Source organism: Microplitis demolitor, chromosome 10 (assembly GCF_026212275.2).
Source record: "Microplitis demolitor isolate Queensland-Clemson2020A chromosome 10, iyMicDemo2.1a, whole genome shotgun sequence".
Lineage (NCBI taxonomy): Eukaryota > Metazoa > Arthropoda > Insecta > Hymenoptera > Braconidae > Microplitis > Microplitis demolitor.
The window spans coordinates 7,847,129-7,868,025 of NC_068554.1; the positions used below are offsets into that span (position 1 = coordinate 7,847,129).

At 32.3% G+C, this 20,897-nt stretch overlaps 1 protein-coding gene across 11 annotated transcripts in view; it reads left to right on the forward strand.

The window, feature by feature from the left end:
- Window positions 1-20,897, forward strand: part of LOC103577291 (syntaxin-binding protein 5) — a 245,942-nt gene that overhangs the window by 132,144 nt on the left and 92,901 nt on the right. Inside the window, exon 14 of one of the 11 annotated variants that reach the window (XM_053742562.1) lies at window positions 16,946-17,017. The exons of the other annotated variants lie outside the window; for them this stretch is intronic. Within the exon in view, the coding sequence (XP_053598537.1) occupies window positions 16,946-17,017 (72 nt within the window). The remainder of the gene's footprint in view (window positions 1-16,945; window positions 17,018-20,897) is intronic. 11 annotated transcript variants of the gene reach the window in all.

The window sequence follows — 20,897 nt, forward strand, 5'->3', positions numbered from 1 at the left end:
AAGCGCGAGGGAGAGTCCATGCTCTACCAACCACTCACTAATCCTACGCGACACTGTCTTCAATTTTCTTTCTAATTGTTCCATCGTTCTCCCTAGGAGCAATGCTGCCACATCATCCGCAAACCCTACCAGATAGCATTCGTTCGGCATATCTAATAGCAGAAGATCGTTATAGCTGATGTTCCAAAGATCCGGGCCCAATATTGATCCTTGGCCAACTCCAGCTGTTATTTCCATTGATCGCCTTCCTTTTGTTGTATTGTAGACTAGCCACCGGTCCTGGAGGTAGTTGTCTATGATCTCTATAATATGGTCTGACACTCCGCTTTTAATCAATGCTGCTATTATTTCCCCCCATCTAAGTGAGTTGAAAGCGTTCTTAACATCATACGTAACCAGAATGCCTACTTTCTTTGACCTGCTGTTTCCTGACCACGCTGTGATAGTAGCCTGAATTACTTCCAAGATTGCTCCTATTGTCGATTTACCTTTTCGGAACCCGTGCTGGTTTTTCGCCAGTGTCCCATTCTCATTAATTTCCCTCCTTAGCCTTTTACGAATGAGCTTTTCGTAGATTTTTCCCCCTACATCTAACATGCACAACGGGCGGTACGACGAAGAGGTTAAGGGAGGACCTTTACCCTTGTCTAATAGGACCAAGCGCTGTACTTTCCAGCGTTTTGGGAAGTAGCTGGAGCTTGCGCAGATGTTATACATTTTCAGCAGTGCTTCTGGGCATGTTTCTGCTGCTATCTTATATACCTCAGCCGGAATCATATCCGGTCCTGGTGCCTTTCCGTTTTTCAGACTTTTCACTGCTTCTTCTAGTTCACTCCTTGTGAAAGGTTCAATCTTCGCAGTTGATGGCAGATCCAATGCTCCGCGCCTCGGGTGAGGGGGGAACAAGTCTCTGACAATCCTTTCCATGGCTTCTGGCTCTTTTGCTGCAACCGGCACCGACTTGCCTATTCGTCCGGTAACGATTTGAAAATCTTTACTCCACGTATCGTTATTTACTTCTTCGCATATTTGTTTCCAGCACTTTCTCTTGCTATCTTTGATTTCTTTATTCAGTGTCTTTTTAGCCTCCTTGTATCTGTTTTCTGATTGATCCAAAATCCCTCTCCTGCGTTGTCGCAGGTAGACTCTCCTGGATCTTAGACACTCTCTCCGTGTTTTTGTGATTAAGTCATTCCACCAATACACGGGCTTTCGGCGAGTATTTCCTCTGCGCTTTGGCATTGAAATGTTGCAGGTCTCTATAACTGCATCCATAGTCCGACTGACAACATAGTCAGCCCCTTCCTGCGAACATGCTGGATCTGGCATCCACTTCAATATTTCACTGCTTTTCGTGAGAGACCGTTGCAGCAAGTCCTTGTTCAACTTTTTCACATTCCATCCTCCATTTTGTTTACTTGAATTTGATCCGTTATTATCAGGATCATCTTGGATGCAAAAAGATATATACTGGTGGTCACTTGCTGAGAATTCCTTGTGAACTTGCCAGCCTACTACTTTCGAAAAAATTCCTAGGGTTGCAAATGTCACATCTATGATTGACCCTTCGCAACCAGGTCTTTGGTGTGTTGGTAAAGCCCCTTCATTTAGCGTCGCCAAATTTAAAGTTGAAATCCAATCTGCCAGAATAGCCCCTCTGCTATCTGTTCTCTTGTTTCCCCATTCGCACGCTTTCGCGTTAAAATCTCCGGCTATAATGACTTCCGTTTTAACATTTTGCACCATATTAAACAAAGCAGAAATTTTGTCGTTGTACGCCTCCACAGTGATATTTGGTGAAAAATAACAACTTATGCATGTTAAGTTTCCCGATCTTATCCATACATACCCTTCTCCGCTGCCGGTGTCGTGAACAGGAAATTTGTAGGGATCAGTGACCCAAATTGAAGCTGTACCAGATAAGTCAAAAAACCAGCCAGGTCCTGCTGCTTTATGATAATGTTCTGAAATTAGCGCAATAGCTACGTTCCATTCAGTAGTGTACTGAAGAAGGAGATTATGAGCTAGAGCGCTGTGCTGTAAATTACCTTGAACACAAACTCTAGACTTATTTCTTCCCATTTCTTGCGTTTTCGTATGCTTTACAGACCTTCGCACCTGGTACATGATTTGTTTCTACTCCATTTCCTAACTCTGCGCACAAATAACAATTTGGAGGGTTCTTGCAATCTTTTGCTTGATGCTCTTTCGCTCCGCATCGCCAGCAGTGATTTGAGCGATCGCTTCCAGTGCATTTACTGGCAATGTGATCAAAACCACCACATTTGTAACATCGAGTCAGGTTTTCCTTGATACGAATGCGGCACCTAATCCATCCAATTTTAATGCGGGCCATTTGGTCCAATTTCACCGCTCGGGCCTCATTTATCAGAACATAGGCTACCTTGCTACCCCAACTGTTTGACTTTGATAGGTTAACTTTAAAGTCATTGGCGGTCTCATCACCTAAGGCCGTCATGATTGCTGACCTCACCTCGTCAGCCTCTGTTGCCGCATCTAGATCTCGAATCTCCAACGTTGCCATCGGGGAAAGATGTCGAACATTTGCAACCTCCTTTACTGCATCAGCAATTTTATCTTTGAAGCTGCATTTCCCTTCATCGTTTGCAGTGATTTCAACCAGCAGACATCCTGACCTTGTCTGACGGACACCTTCGATTGTTACGTTATGCTCCTCGGGACTAACTTTCGTCTTAACAAGCCTGAGAACATCTGCATACATCTGGCCTTCCCTTGGTTTGATCACAACAGCTTCAGGTCGTGCTTTTTTCTTCCGTTTTAGCTTTCTCATAGTTGGACCTTTTTGCTCGTACCTGTAACCTGCGATTGCGCATCTTCCTGAGGTTTACTAGGAGCTTCACGCTTCTTCTTGAATGAGACGATTTGCCAATCGTTAGTTCCACCAGCTATTTTTTTGCGCCTATGCCCAGTGCTTTCGGTTGAACTGGGTGTAAGTGACATTCGGTCTTTCCGTTTACCCGATCCTTGGGCAGGATTTGAGCGAACGAAAGTGCGTTGGTTTGCAGGTGTGATAGGCAGCTCGGAGCGTTTCTGCGTGATTTCAGTTTTCCAAATCTTCCGTTGTGCTCTTGCATCGTCCAATGCCTCCTCCATCGTGTCAATTAGATCAGACACTTTCATGGACAAATTTCTTCGCTCTCGGCAGTACTTTTTGAGTTCTGCAAGCGCTTTCTGAAGCGTCCCAAGATACGCATCTTCTGCCGTTATAGCCCGATCGCGAATAGTGTCTGATAGTCCAATTTGGTTATGGACGTGATTTGTACGCTCGACCGATGAATCCCGCCTTATTTCCGTTCCAGTAGTTTGTTCGGCCTGGTTCCCTACCATTGTTGAAAGTGTTATTTGGCTTCCCCCACAATCCGTGAAGCCTGCACCAGCCACCGGGGCTCTCACCCGATCGGAACCGGAGGCGGATGTAACCCTGAAAGGTATGTCCGCGTGGGGTATTTGTTTTGGTTTAACACTCATTACATCACTACAATGTTGTGGTTATTTTATAGAGGTGTCCTTCCTCTTCGCACCACTTTTGGTCCGCGGGGGCTATTTTATTTCACCCCTACCCGCCGGAAATCCGGTGAGAGCTTTCCCCTATCCGCCACCTGGGGACGCGCTCTCTAGGAGTTGGGTTTCTCCCGAGAGATGTATGTATGTATGTATGTATGTATGTATGTATGTATGTATGTATGTATGTATGTTTTTTTTTTTTTTTTTAGGGTGTAGAGGCGCAGCGTCCTCAAGTGATCCCTTCGACACCAGAATCCGCAGTGGAACTACAGAGGTATTACTTCAGCATGGGTCTGTTTATTTGCGCATGGCAATGACACATTATCGTTGCAATCCCTACGTCCCCCTTTCTCAGTGAGTTTAGGGGTTCAGGCTGCTGTGTCCTCTCGATTACAAAGTTTTCTTTATAGCTTCTTTAAGTTGTGAAAGGTCCGCTCTTTTTACTCGAAGAACCAGTTCCACGTATGCTGCTATAGCAGTTCAATTAGACTCTGACCCTAACATTAGTGCAACTACATTGTCTGGTGTGATCTCAAATCCCAATCTTCTATTGGTATCTTCTCTGGGTTCAGTCCATTTTATGCATTTAAAGAACGTGTGCTGCGCGTCGTCCAATGTTTCGTCACAATACAGATATTGGGTGGTTTCCCAACGCCGCATCTTGTGCAGGTAGGACATAAAACTCCGTGGCCAGTCAGGAACTGCGTAAGGAAGTAGTTGACTTCACCATGGCTTCTCTTTATCCACGAAACTAAGTCGGGGATCAGTTTCGCTGTTTACCTTCCTTTGGTACTGCATTTCCATCGCTTATTCCATATTTCTAGGGTTGTATTTTTCTCTGCTTTCTTAGATTCACTGCTTAGAGATCCAATTTTCCGCAGTGCGAAAAGTCGTTTTCGCTCTTGTGCAAGCAGGTCGATCGGCGGTGTACTTGCCAGGACCAAAACTGCTGCCTCTGACACTGTGCGATATGCGCTAGTCACCCTTAAGGCACCGCGCCGTTGCACTGAAGCAAGGATACGTCGGTTTGACTCAATCAGCAGAGCGTCCGCCCACACCTCCGCTCCATATAAAAGTGTAGATAGTATTACACTTACTAGTAGTTTCCGTTTCTGGTAGCTTGGTCCACCGATGTTTGGAAGCAGCCTAGAGAGGTTCGCATAAGTCCTTATACCCTTTTCTGCCGCGACTCTGAGATGTGGCGTGAATGACAATTTTTCGTCGACAATCACCCCCAGATAACGAACTGATTTCACTGCTGTTATGGTGGCTCCGTCCATACTAATTGTAAATGGAGAGGGGAACCACTTCTGCCTTGTAATAACCACAGCTTCAGTCTTTTGTGCAGCCAGTTGTAGGCCATGATCCACCAGCCAGCTTTTGACTCTGTCGGTAACGGCAGCTATTCTTCTCTGGGCCTGGTCCACATTAGTGTATGTGTGTATGTGTGTATGTGCGTATGTGCGTATGTGTGTATGTGTGTGTGTGCGTATGTGCGTATGTGTGTATGTGTGTATGTGTGTATGTGCGTATGTGCGTATGTGTGTATATGTGTATGTGCGTATGTGCGTATGTGTGTATGTGTGTATGTGCGTATGTGCGTATGTGTGTATGTGCGTATGTGTGTATGTGCGCATGTGCGTATGTGTGTATGTGTGTATGTGTGTGTATGTGTGTATGTGTGTACATATGTATGTATGTAAATATCCTGTAACTTTTGAAAGGATGAACCGATTTTGATCGTCGAGGTGTCACTCGACGTGGCTTGTTAAATACTATAAGCAATGAAAATTTGAGCTTAATCGGTCGGGTGTGTTCGGTGATATTCCGAAAATCAAATTTTTTCAAAATTGTTTTTTTTGAATAACTTTAGATTCGCTCGATGGATTGATTACGAAATCTAATCAGCTTTAGAACTCAATAAAACGCGTCGATTGCCATCTCAACCGTCTCAATCGGTGAATTCGTTCGAGAGATATCGTTGTAGAAAAATGGTAAATAATGTTATTTTTTTGAAACAAAAGCATACAAAAAGTATTTTTGATCTCGAAGAGCTCAAAAATTTATTCTCAACATTGATTGTTCAAGGAGCTCGAAAGCAGCGGGAAGTTTTGGGGTCGGCCCGCAGGCTCAACTAACGGACTCATTTTTTTTACTCTAATGTGTTTAGGTATTCTAAAATAAAATCAGTGATTTTATATAGAATAATCGATTATTTTTATTCATGAATTCCGACATATCGAGACTATGAGATCGATATCAATTGTAAACAACATGGCAACTATCAATGAGCTATGAGAACTATTAAGTCAAGGTTTCATTTTTGATGATATTTATAATAAGTCATTTAGGTACTTTTAAAACTTAATAATTGATCAAATTCATACTTCAAAATGATAAAATAGAAGTGATATCAGAAAATTATTTTATTACCCTGACGATAAAATTATTATACTGAGCCTATAATGAGTACAACATACTTTATGAACAGTTGAACGATGATTCCTATAAAAATTATCTATAAGTTTTTATTAGTACATCAACTTTAAGAGGGAGCAATAAATTTTTCTAATACAAGAAAATTTCTACATATCATTTAAACTTATGGATCGATTCAGCCTATCTTCGAATTTTATCACGATAATTACCCATAAAATAAGTATAGAAATTTAATGCGTATTAGATTATAATTGAAATTGCTATTGTGATGACAAGACCAGTTAGAAAGATAGGACATATAGGTACGATTAAAACATTCTAAATAATAAAAGAAATACTCTCAAGATATGAAATAGTTTTGAAATTTATAAATTATTTCGATCACAATACAATAGAACTAACCAGATTGAATTGTAATTATAAATGCATAAGTTATTAAAAATGAAAACCTTATTTAGTCATTTTCTTGATTTTGACCCAACTTTCGAGGCTATCAAATTATTGTGATGAATTGTCAAAACTTTGAGTTGAAGAAGAAAAATTGAAGCTTTTAAAACAAGTTTTGAGCTTATTTTTACAGAAATCTATGAATTTCATTCTAAACGGGGTATGAACTTTAACAGTTGAAATTTTATTTTCTTAAAAAACTGTGAAAATCTTAAATAGCCATAATTTCAAAACTAGTTAACCGATTTTGCCGATCATCGAACTTAATAAAAAAAAATCATCAGTAGAATAAATGCAGAACATTTCATTAGAATCCAATAAGAATTGTAGGCGCTATCGTGATGACAAGACTAGTTATACTTATAAGGCGTACAAGGTACGTTTAAAACATCAAAAGTTATAAACGGCATACTTTTAAAATATAAAATAGCTGTGAAATTTACAGGTTATTTTGTTAACAATAAAACACAACTGATGAAATTGGATTGAAATGAGAAATCCATAAGTTATGTGGAATAAAAACCATATTTTCAACATTTTTTGATTCCATTAAAATTTTCAAGGTTATCAAATTATTGGAAGAGATGGTCAAACCATAAAGTTTAATGTTATAAAGTAAAGATTACTAGACAAGTTTTTAGATACATTTTACGGAAATTGTCTATGGATATTAGTTTTAAAGTTACATAAACTTTAACACTGATTAAAAACTGATTTTCACGAAAAATCGTGAAAATTTCAAACAGCCTTTACTTCAAAACTATTCGACTAATTCAGCCCATCTTTAAACTTGATCATGATCATCACCTGTAGAACAAGTGTAGATAATTTCATTAAGATCCGATAAGAACGGTGGGTGCTATCGTAATGACAATACCAATAATAATCACAGGGCGTAGAAGTACATTTAAAGCATCATAATTAATGAAAGAAATAATTTTAAAATATAAAATAGCTAGGAAATTTATAGGTTATTCTGATTACAATGAAATATAACTCACGAAATTGGATGATAATGGGAAATAAATAAGTCATGACGAGTGAAAACAGTATTTACAAAATTTTTTGATTTCATTAAAACTTTCGAGCCTAACATATTACTGGAAGAAATGGTCAAAACATACAGTTTAAAGTCATAAATCAAACCCTATCAGACAAGATTTTAGATACTTTTTACGGTAATTGTCGTTGAGTATTAGTTTTAAAATTATATGAACCTGAAAGTGGATAAAATCTGATTTTGTCGAAAAATCATAGAAATTTCAAACAACCATAACTTCTAAACTAATCAACCGATTAAGCCCATCTTCGAATTTAACCGTGATAGTTACATACAGAACAAGTGTGGAAAATTTCATTAAGATTCATTAAGAATTGCAAGCTTAATCGTGTCCTCAAAAGTCGGTTCTATCCCATATATATATATATATATATATATATATATATATATATATATATATATATATATATATAACATCAAAACACGTATCTAATGTTTTTTTCTACTCTTTTGACGTTCTAGTTTGCTGGAATTTTAAGTATAAAAACGTATTTTGACGGTAGCAAAATCAGGAGTGACCACCAGGCATATCTTCTACGTAAAATTAAAAATGCGACGGTATGACAAATGTAAAAAGATAATATTATTTTTATATACACGTTGTTAAAAATGTATGAAAAAATTATTCTCGATGAATTAGAAGCAACGCTAATAAAAATTTTGATGTTTTCATGTTGGTCAATGTGGATGGATTTAGGGGTTATTCGACACCTAAACCTAATTTTTCGGAAAAACCCAAAAAGACGTATCCTCTCGATTAAGAAAAACAAATACTTTTATTAAGAATATTTACTTGATAAGAACATGTATTCTTCAGAATTTTTGAAAATATATAATTTGGTCTCAAGAATTCATAAAATTGATGGAAATAATTATTATTTGATTCAAGTAAAGCTATTCTTTTGTTTACTCGGAACAAAATATCAAATTCATACAATAACAAAAATGAATTTGATGCTCTTTCTCAAGAAATTGATAATTGATAATAATAACATAACATTTTGAACGGATTTCTCGAACCAAGAAATTCTTGTTTGGACAATATTATTTTCTTTTCTTAGTGTACCTTTTTTACTTATTCGATCGACATTTGTTTCGTTAAGACCAATTGGATAGTTTTTTTTTTAATAAGGGTTTTGGGAATTTTATCCCTTCTAACTTCTTTGTTATTTATTTTTTTATTATAACATCAGCGGCACTTTTCATTATTTTTCAGCCCGAAAGTGATGCTGTTCTCATTCGATTGTTCAAACTGCAAGTATATAAAACTCAACAAACACCCCTTTGGAGTCTAAACTTTGAGGGGTGGTTTAACCCCCTAGATATGTTTTTCTGCAGCTAAAAAAAAAATACGTATCCCTTAAATTTCGACTGAGAATAACATATCTGGGTTTCATCGTAATCGCAGAGGGACACTTGGGATACTTTCCTTGTCAGTAAATCTTTATCAGGATGACTTGGGATAGATGAAATTTATGTTAACTTGGCAACAAGAAATATTATTGACATGAATAATTTGATGTCTACTGTATAGCTAATGTAGGGTTCTACCTCCGGTATTTCTGTTCATTTCCTCCACCCTGTGACTTTTTTTTAACCTTATTATTGTGAGTACGGCTCACTTATCGTATCTATTAGTCTGAGAGCCGGTCCTACTTCAACCTTCACAGATCTGTTAACCAGGTGAGATGTATATTTCTCATAACGTTTTAATGATAGATAAATACTCCTAAAACAGCTTACCTATCAAAATCCTGACCAGGCTATTTTTAAATTAATTAATGCAAATTAAATTTTGTTTAATTTTTCACCGTTTTGTGAACTAGCCGAATTTTATTCTTGCCTACCCATTTCTTGATCAGACTACCTGGCGTGGGGGTATAAACAGGTAAGTTAATACAGATAACTACGCCGATTTGTTAACCGCTTGAATTATGTACCAAAATGTAGATAATTTCATAAAAAACGCGATTGTATAGCATTCCGTACAAAAAACCTGTCATTAATAATCATTGCCAGGCTTTGAAGTTTAAAAACCAGGGCGAGCAATGGTGTGCGATAGAGAAAGTCGAGCGGCTGAAGTCCGTGCATGAGATGAGGACAGCTGTGCGCGCAATATCCCCCAAATTTAAGCAACTACGCATGCTCTATCACATTTTTATTACTATTATTCAGAATTATTCTGGAGCGATTGACATCAACCTTAATTTATTTTATAGTTATAAATTATTTTACTTATATTTATAATTATATGAATTATAAAATTTTTTTTTTCAATGCCAAGTTCGGTCAAAAGCAGTACGTAGTAAATTCAACAATATGAATAGAATCACATATTTCTATTCTTTCGTGAATATTTTTACTTTTCAAAAATAATCCACATCTACAATTCTTATTGAATAATAATTTACTAAAGGTGTTAGTAACTGTTCAAGTATTTCATTCCGAATACTATTAGTTATTCAATCAGAATAGCAGATGTGAATTTTTTTTGAAGAGAAAAAATATTCACGAAAAAATAGAAATATGTAATTCTATTCATATTATTGAATTTAATACGTATTGCGTTTGACCAAACTTGGCATTAAAAAAAAATTTTTATAATTCATATAATTATAAATATAAGTAAAATAATTTATAATCATAAAATAAATCAAGTTTGATATCAATCGCTCCAAAATAATTCTGAATATTAATAATAAGAATGTGATAGAGCATGCGTAGATGCTTACATTTGAGGGATATTGCGCGCACAGCTGTCCTCTTCTCGTCCACGGACTTCAGCCACTCGACTTTCTCTCTCGCACATCATTGCTCGCCCTAGTTTTCAAACTTCAAAGCCTGGCAATGATTATTAATGACAGGTTTTTTGTACGCAATGCTATACAATCGCGTTTTTTATAAAATCACCTACATTTTGGTATGTAATTCAAGCGGTTAACAGATCGGCGTAGTTATCTGTATTAACTTACCTGTTTATACCCCCATGCCAGGTACTCTGGTCAAGAAATGGGTAGGTAAAGCTACCGCAGCGTATTCTTAATATTATTTGCTGTCGTTTGGAATAAAATTCGGCTAGTTAACAGAACGGTAAAAAATTAAAAAAAAATTAATTTGCATTAATTAATTTAAAAATAGCCTGGTCAGGATTTTGATTGGTAAGCTGTTTTAGGAGTATTTATCTATCATTAATACGTTATGAGAAATATATATCTCACCTGGTTAACAGATCAGTGAAGGGCAAGGTAGGACCATCTCTTAGACTGTAAATTTATGGCCCACTTTTACTCACTTCAGTCTTACAGTTCATTAATTCGTTCGTTCAAACTTTTAATACTACATTATTATACATATCCTAAAAAGTTAAAACTATAGTTTGATTTCATTAAATTTATTTTATACAAGACTGTCGTGATTTATGACTTGTTCTCTATCAGCACATCAGATAAGATATTATTTGTTTCAAAATAAGGCTACTTTGACTCCTTTCCCCTGTGGATCTTATCAGGTCCCTCATTAAGGCATCCTTCATGTAAACTATCAAATAACTATAAACTTCGAAAATATTGTCTATTGTATACGGGAAGAATTATCTAAAATTTTTACTTGTTAATGTTGAATAAAACTGGGCCTGGATGAATAATGACTCTTCCATTCCAAGATAGTGTATAATTATGGGGTAAAAAAAACGAAAAACAAATTTTGAGTAATTTTGAAATAAAAAAAAAAAATAAATAAAATAAAAAGCATCAGTTTTAATTTTTTTCGTATTTGATTTGTTTTTGGTGAAGCTTGCTCTAAATATTAGGGTAAATTTCATCAAAAATTCTGTTCGTGTGGAGAGTTTGAGTGATTTTCCTACGTTAGTAACTTTTGCGTTTGAGGTGTGGAAAATTATATCCGGGTTGCAACAATACATTTTTAACTTAACGCTAAGAAAATCAATGATTTTCAAAAATTGCGGGAAGTAATTGTTTTCATCCCGATATTCGAAAATCGAGTTTTCATCAGATGTTGACGTTTTGAGATCCTAGGAAGCTATCCTGACTATTTTCAGAATGATGCCCGCGCGCCCGTGCGTGTGTGTGTATATGTGTGTGATCGGTCTATAACTTTTTAACTCATGAATCGATTTGAATGGTTCTTGCGGCAATCGGAAAAGCTTGTTAGCCATCAACTTTCCTGAAAATTTCAGATCATTCGATCAAATCGATTCGGAAATACTTACGAATTACGAAAAAAAAAATTGTTTTTTTTTAGTTCTTCATTGATTTTTCAGAAACTAGTCGAACGATCGACTTAGAAATCTACACGGACAAAAAATTCCCGGATTTTTTACGATTTAACTAATTTTCATTATATGGTATCGTAACGGTGGACTATAAAATTTAAATCATAATTTTTACAATAGACTATCGTGAATTTTGTTTTATAATTAATACTACTATAAGATAGAAAAAATCAGATATTATAGAGTAAATTATACAAGTTGTGTTAATAAAAATTACAATGCAACTATTCTAAAATGAATGAGTCGGTAATGTAGAATTTCTTTAAATATAAAAGTATTATTAGAAGTCAACGGAGTAAAATTTATTTTCTTAAAAAAGTACAACTTACAATAAAAAAAAAAAAAAAAAATTTATCATTTTTTATTTTTTTTTTTTTTAATAATTAAATTGAGAAGGTAAATACAATGTCGAAATAAAAATAAAACATGTTGAAGTAATTATAATAAAACATTTATTTAATATTTTTTGAAATATACTTTTTTGGTATATAAAATTTATTAATTATTATTAATTATTCATTAATTTAACTTGTAAGGTATAATATCACATCAGGTTCAAAAAGTATTATACTTGTTTCTTTTTGAATAAAAATAACTCATTCCTTTATATCCAAAATATGCACATGTAGGAAATTAAAAAAACCATAGGTGCAATTTTTTTGAAAATTTTTTTTTTCATAATTTATCACTTTTAAACAAATCCAAAAATTATTAGGCGTCGGCTAACTTCAGAAAGAAACATTAAATGTCCATAATTTGAGGTTATTGAAATGTTTACCTCATCACCAAGTCGGATAAAATTATTCATAGTCGACAAATAAATAATATTCTGTAACAAAATTAGGAACATTGAATTTATAAAAAAAAAAATCATTCTTTTAGAATCATTCATTCTATGACAATGATACTACTTATTTATAAAAATAAACTTCATGTCCAGATAAATAATTTTAAAACGAACGAAATACCCACAGCATATTTAGTTTAATAAGAAATGAATAGTAATAAATATACTTACACCACCAAATTATTATATTATTATATTCCTTAATTTATATAGGTTTGTCATAAAGAAAGCACAGTGTTTTTTTCAATTTTTTATTTATCATTGTCCGAAGAATCTTATGAAAAATAACCTCTACTTCTGCATTACAGTAGAGTTAAAGATGCACTGATTTATAAATATATATAGTTGAACCACACATAATACGAACGAAATAGATGTTATCATTTGTATATATATATATATATATATATATATATATATATATATATATATATATATACTCTCACACAAGCATCACATCATGGTATTGTGACAACATTTGTCTTTCATACGTAACCGCTTCAGATGGCATATACTATACCATTTCAGAAAATTTACAATCCAATTATCGTAATTTATGTGGCTTGTATTGTAAAAACATAGAGGCAGCACTGTAAATTAAGAGGAAGAATAAAGGAATAAATATTATAATTAAATCTTATTTTTTCTTCTTTTACTATTTACGATAGTAAGATTGTAATAATTCTTATTGAATTTTTTACAACAAACTCTTAATGAAATTACGATAGTGAATAGTAAAAAATCCCTCAGAAACTATAAATTTTCGTATGATATATTTGAAAGTTACAGATAATAAAAGTATAGTCCAGGATTACGATAGTAATATTGGAATTTTTCGTCGAATTTTTTTTCCGTGTAATCAGCTCTAAAACTTGATGAAACGCATCGATTGCTGCCTTAGCTATCTCAATCGGTTATTTTGTTCGAGAGATATGGTGGAAGAAAGAAATGGTAAAAAACGGTTTTTTTTTATTATCTTTAAAGTGACTCATTCGATCAATTCCAAAATCTAATCAGCTCTAGAACTTAATAAAACGCGCCGATTGCCACCTCAACCTTCAAAATCGGTTCATTTCTTCACGAAATATCGTGGGAGAAAGAAATTCTTAAAACGTTTTTTTTCAAAAACATTGGCATACAAAAGTATTTTCGAGCTTGAAGAGCTCGAAAGCAGCGAGAAGTTTTGGGGCTAGCCCGCCGGGTCAACCGATAGACCGATTTTTTCGAATGTATTTGCAATGTTATTGACTAATTAATTATAAATTTTGTATTTACTATCATTCCCACTTATTCATTTTTCACATATAAGATGAATAAAACTTTTTCCACTTTTTAAAACATGGACAAATTGAAATTTTCCTACTTTCCATTTTTGGAAAAGCAAAGAATGGAGAAAGCTTTATTAACTCATTTTTTTTTATCATGTATGTATAAGATCTGAACTTAGCTAGAGCAATTTCTGATAGAATTTATTCTTTCTCATAAAACCTCTATGATAGTTAATGAAAATCTATTGGAACCTACATGATTTTTTAATTAGAGATCTGCTCGGATATCCGCATTTTCTTTTCAATAAACTTTCATAAATATAATTGTTCAGTGAAATTTTTAAAAATTATCTGAGATTTTATGGTTATTTTTTTTTTTCATAATATTTGTTTATTTAGCTAATCGATTATTATTAAATTTGACAGAAAAATAAAATTATATTTTTTTTTTTTAACTTGTCAGTTTCTGTTTCAAAACTTTAAAAATCGTAATTGTTTTTTAAAATTAATTATACATCATTAATGGATTCATTTTCTAAGAGTAATCAATTCGAATAATTTTATCTAATATAAATTATTTAAAATAAATTATCAGAATATAATAATAAAATAGTAAATGTGACTCCCGGGAAAAAATTTTTTCATGAAATTTTATAAAATTTCATGGAATTTTACTATTTTTTTTTTTTACCTAAAATAAACTTTTTACTTTTGTATATCAAGAACCAGTATTCAAAAAAATATTAGTGTCTTAACGTAAAGCAGATCTATCACCACCAAAAAAGACTGTTGTTACTCTATTGAACAACGAAGGTGTACCCGTCTTTTAAATGCTTCAAGTTTGCAATATAATAACTCTGAAATAAGTCTTACCAGGGACACTAAAAATAGTGGGCGCGATCTAGTGGCAAGCACCGAATTACTACAGCTGCTGCTGCCTAGCACCATTTCTTCCTTTCCTTTTTTTCCATTCCATCGAAATTTTTTTCTCAGTGTAACATTCGTTTATCATATGTAATTAATTAATAACATTTTTCAAAACGTACAACAATTCATTTCACTTGCTCAGTAAATGAGAAGAAAATAAAAATAAAAAAAAATATTCGAAAAATATCGAAAAAATGTCGAACACAAAAAAAATCTCGGTCTATTGGTTGACCCTGCGGGCCAACCCTAAAACCTCCCGCTATTTTCAAGCTCCTTGAGCTCGAAAACATTGTTAAGAATACGTTTTTGAGCTCAAAGAGCTCGAAAATACTTTTGGATGCCGTTGTTTTCGAAAAAAAAACGTTTTTTATCATTTTGTCTCCAACGATATTTCTCAAACAAATTGACCGATTGAGACGGTTAAGGTGGCTATCGACGCATTTTATTGAGTTCTAAAGCTGATCAAATTTTGAAATTGGTTTATCTAGTCGTTTTTGAGAAATTTAAAAAAAAAACTAACAAAAAAATTATTTTTAATTTTTTCGTCAACGGTTTCTCTTGAACGAATGAACCGATTTTGATAGTTGAGGTGGCATTTGACGCGGCTTATAAATTTTTAGAGCTGATGAGATTTTGAAATTAATCCATCGAGCGAATTGAAAGTTATCCAAAAAAAAAATATATTTTCGAAAAAATTTTATTTTTGAAATATCTGCGAACGCACCCGACCGATTAATCTCAAATTTTTACAGCTAGATAATGAGGCCGTCGAATGACACCTGAGCGATCGAAATCGGTCCATCCGTTCAAGAGTTACAGATGTTTACATCCATACGTACGTACGTACATACACATATACATACATTCGGACATCATCTTGAAATTGGTCAGAATAGCTTCCTAGAACCTCAAATCGTGAAAATTTGATAGAAATTTGATTTTCGAAAATCGGACCGAAACCAATAACTTCCCGAATTTTTGAGAATTCACAATTTTCTTGGCGGGAAGTTAAAAAATTCAATTTTTTTCTTCTTTGACCTTGTTCAGAATTTTTTTTTTCTCATTTTTTTTTTCTTTTCTTTACATTTACTGAGTAACTAACGCAAAAATGGAATAAAAATAAAAAAAAAATTTATTTTGATGATGAATACACAAATTCAAGGAGCAATACTTGTTCCTTTAATATTTTTGCATAATTTTGATCGATCATCCCAAAAAAACGATTCGATGGATCCACTTAAATATTTACAGGGTTATTGGGGGTACATCAAGCTAAAAAAATCTGGCAACATTACTCTTTTCATCGATATTTATTAAGTAGCGGTTGATTTACTGAAAAACCAAAAAAATAAATTTTTTTGAACTTACTTCTAATGGATGCTAAAAATGAAAAAAAAATTTTTTTTTCTAAGAAACGATAAAAGCGTCTTTTAGGGACTTTATTCGTTTTTAAACCCACTTTACAATTTACCGTCCGATTATTATTAGCTGAGATATCGATGATCAAAGCTAAAACGATCCTTTTCGGTTGGTAGGCTGATATCTCTGTGACAAATTGTCCAACAAATTTGAGAAAAAAACTGAATTAAAGCTGCATAAATTTTCTAAACGATCTCAGCATCGGTTTAGCCGAAAAATTTTGCCACGGCTTGTGGGCTAAAAAGCCAAAAAGTAGAAAAAAAAATTTGGAAATTTTTTGTCTCGCGGTATTTCTCATGTTTGCGCAACAGCCGAAGCTCTTTAAAAATTTAGATAAAATCGAACCAAAACTAGAGATTTCAAGCTATAAAATACTTTTTTTTTTAAATCTCGATACGATTATTTTTCACATAGTTACAGCCTTGCAAAAATCACTAATAAATTTCTAAAATTTTTCTGTTTCTTTAATTTTTCGCGTTAGTTCACATAACTATGTATCATTTTTTTACTAGAATTGATCTCTTCAACCATCAAACCAGCAGTTATTTAGAATAACAATTTTCTCGTTATTGACTTGACCATCTTCAGAAAAAAAAATAAAAAATCACAAATCGTCACGTACCTAAAATAATTTTATGAATGAATGAAACATGAAATTCGAAAAGATTAAAGTTTTTTTTCCCTACTTTTTTTTTTTACAGATTATACAAATAATGGTGCGATTTTCGAAAAGGATATCGTTTTGTTTACAAAGTTGGTACGAAATTTTGAAGGTATATTAATTAACAAACGCTCGTAGATTTTATTTTTTTGGTCAAGTGGATATAAAAAACTTTTTTTTTGTTGTTGTAATTAAGAAACAAATAATCCGCCGCTAGTTGAGCTTCTCATAGAAAATTAAAATAAAAAACGTGAATTTAAAATGTAATTTAGAATGATCTCACAAAAGACACTTTTAACATAGAATTTCAAAAGAAACTTTTTTATTTCGATTTCTTTCAATATTTTAGTTCAGAATCACTGAGATATATTAAGATAAACGTAAAGGTAATGTTGAATTTGAATCATTCCATTATCTCATTTCTGAAAATTAAATAATTTATCACAAGTATAAAAAATACAAGAAATTTTTAAGTTGTACCATACCTTCGTGTGCTTTAGTAACTATTATTGTATAAAAATTGATACGCATATACTACAAATAAAAATAAAGCTATTTTTGAATGTGATTTAATTCAATAAATCACTACACTAATACTACAAAGTGACGTCAAAAAATGAAAAAAAAAGTTCTCGTGTTAATATGACTCTATCCCAGAAAGCATTCAAGTCGGAATGACTGCTTTACGACGTCTTTTGGAAGGCGACCTCAAGAAGTCTTATAATGACTTCTAATAGGTGTTATTTTTAAGAACTCTTAATAAAGAGTTCTTGAAGACTCCATAAATAAGACGTCAGGTATATGACGTCCAAATGTATTCATTTTTAAACTTCTTTATGAAGTCAAAATTAGGAGTTCCTTAAAGACGTCATGGTAAATTCATGACAAAGTCTTATTTACGAAGTCAGAAAAAAAAAACTCTTTGAGAACTCTTTTTAAGACTTCTTATTGAGTTCGCTAGGTGGCTCATTCTACATCTTGAGAACTTCTTAAAGACTCCTTTAAGATGTTGATGAGACGTCCAAATCATAAATAGGAACTCATTCAGAACTCATCAAGACGTCATTTTGCTATCTGGGATGTTGGCAATTAGTGTTGGTATATTAGGAACTTAAAATTAATGACATTAATAATCGATAAAATAAAAAACTGTCTAGGGTTGATATAATAGAAAATTTTTGTTACGTATATATATATACTTTGCACTATGTAAGGCATAAAGAAGAATGCTTTCAATTAATTGCATGACGGTACTGTATTTATAGACGAATGCGTAGAATGATAAAATCTTCCATTGTAGAAATTGAACAACAGTCATAATATAGCTATACATATATATGTATTTTTTTTTATTACTTTCCTCTGTTAAAAATATAAAGATTTTTTTAATATGCAATTTGTATTTTAGAATAAAGAGATTAATATAGTCGTCCTACTTGCTCTGACCCTTTATTTAAGCTTGATGTATATATATATATATATATATATATATATATATATATATATATATATATATATATATATATATATATATATATATATATATATATATATATATATATATATATATATATATATATATATATATATATACTATAGAACATAATTACGTCAATTTCCAAAAATACAAAAATTTTATACGCCCTTATGGCTTATCAGCGGTATATTTTGCAGGTATACGCCCTTATGGCATCTGTAACGTGATATAATAACCCGGGAAAGAATATTTTTATGAAATTTTATAAAATTGTACTATTTAAATTTTATAAGATTAATAAAAATTATATTGGAAACCATGAGATAATTTTCATAATATTTTATGAAATTTGACAACATTTTGTAGTATAAAACTTTATGAAGTTTTTGCAAAAATTTATGAAATTATGCAAAACTTTTTGAAAATTTACAAAATGTTATGAAATGTTGCGAAATTTTATGAAATTTCATAGAATTATCTCATGGTTCCTGATAAAATTTCATAAGTTTTTTCAAATTTTATTAACTTTTATAAAATTATATAGAATTTTATAAAATTACATATAATTGTATAAAATTTTATAAAACTTTATAAAATTTCACAGAATTTCACCAAATTTGATTGGTATAATTTTATAAAATTTTTTGAAATTTCATCAAATTTTATAAATCTTCATAAAATTTTATGAAAAAATTTTTTCCCGGGTTGTGATTTCTTATGTAGCTTAATATGAAATGTATGAAAATCTAAATTTCACTGGTTTACTGTTACTCATCAAACTCTAATTGGATCTTTTTCTTATCATTGTCTACTATAAGCAACCTATGATTTTTTTGTAGTCACTTTCACAGCGTGTCAAATATTTATAGTTTATTTATGGTGTTTCAATGCAATTTGGCATATGTTAATTTCAATTATGCACTTGATTTAGGGTTCATTCTTGATTAAGATTTATCTCATCGCATTGATTGATTTGTAATAATAATATAAGAATAATTTCACATGCATTATTGGAAAATTCTAAGAGAAAATCTAAGAAACAGTATTTGAAAAAAAAAAAAATAATAAATAAAAAAAAATATGGATAGTTTTCATGACAGTAATTGAAATAATCAGATTTCCCTGTTTAAAAAATGTCATAAAATTCGATAGATTCCAATAAATTCTCATGAAGGTTTTATAACACTTAATAAGTTCAATGAGAAAGTGCTATTGGCTACGTACGCTTACGTGTACTACTATAGCAATAAATGTGTATTGTGTATATGTGTCGTTCGCGAAAAGTTCCGGTCCGCTTTTTCGGTGGCGCGGTCATTATATTTTTATTCATCTCACACTGAAGATTTATTAGTTTTAGCATTTTCGTGCATGCAGCCAATAGTCAACTATAAGTCTTCTATATATAGCAATGAGAATCTATCGTTTTTTTGAACCAGAGTTTACCTCGATTCCGATCGACTTCTTCATAATTGATAGTGTTTCGATTGTTCGATTCGCGAATAAAAGTACCCGAACTGTGAAATATTCATTATTTTTAAGCTAAAATTATCAGGTCTAAATAAGTGCCACCCATTGTCCTTTGAATGTTTTGAGATTTGGTATATGGCTAATGAGATCTCATTGATTAATTATGTAAAGCCACTTAATTCAAAAGGTGTAATCAAAATGTCACGCAATGAGATATTTCTGAATCGTACAATTAAGAACTTCGTTTTTCAAAGACATTTATTTTAAGTTTAATAAATTCTTTTATGCGTTAAAAAATTGATATTAACCGTGGTTCATAATATAAATTAGACTGAGTCAAAAAAAAAAATTAATTTTTTTTTCTTAAGTTACCATGAAAATATGGTTAAAGAGGATGAAAAAAAATTCTGATAAAGTTTGAGCTTTTAATATTAATATCAAGTAGTGCCTCTTCGTGATTTTTAATTTCCCATTTAAATAACATGTGAAAAAAAAAAAAAACTTTTAATTTTGGAATTTTATACCTCGGCAATGGCTCACTGTACAGATAAGTTCAGGATATATATTCATAGGAAATTGAACGTTCCACAAAAAAAATCTCTTATCATTTTTTGATATATCTATCTGTTCACAAGTTATTGGAGCTTTGAGTCAACTTATAGTAAATTCCGGGATCTTTTCACTTTTTCGGCGAAACTATCAGACTTATCATAAAATTTCATAGGAACTTTTTTGTAGACAATTTTATCCCCTATAAATTATCTTCAATAAAGATTTTGTATATTCTGTACGACTTTGTACTTATTTCCATTTCGATGTGAAGCCCTTAAAAAATAGTATTCTGATTGATTTTAAGAGCTTGACATTAAAATGAAAATAACTAGAAAACACTGCGAAATTCGGAAAATTTTTACTCGAAATAATGTGTAGAAAATAAAATTGTCTACAAAAAAGTTTCTATAAAATTTTGTGATGTCTGATACTTTGGCCGGAAAAGTAAAAAAATCTCGGAATTCACTATAAATTTGACTTCAAGCTGAAATAAGTT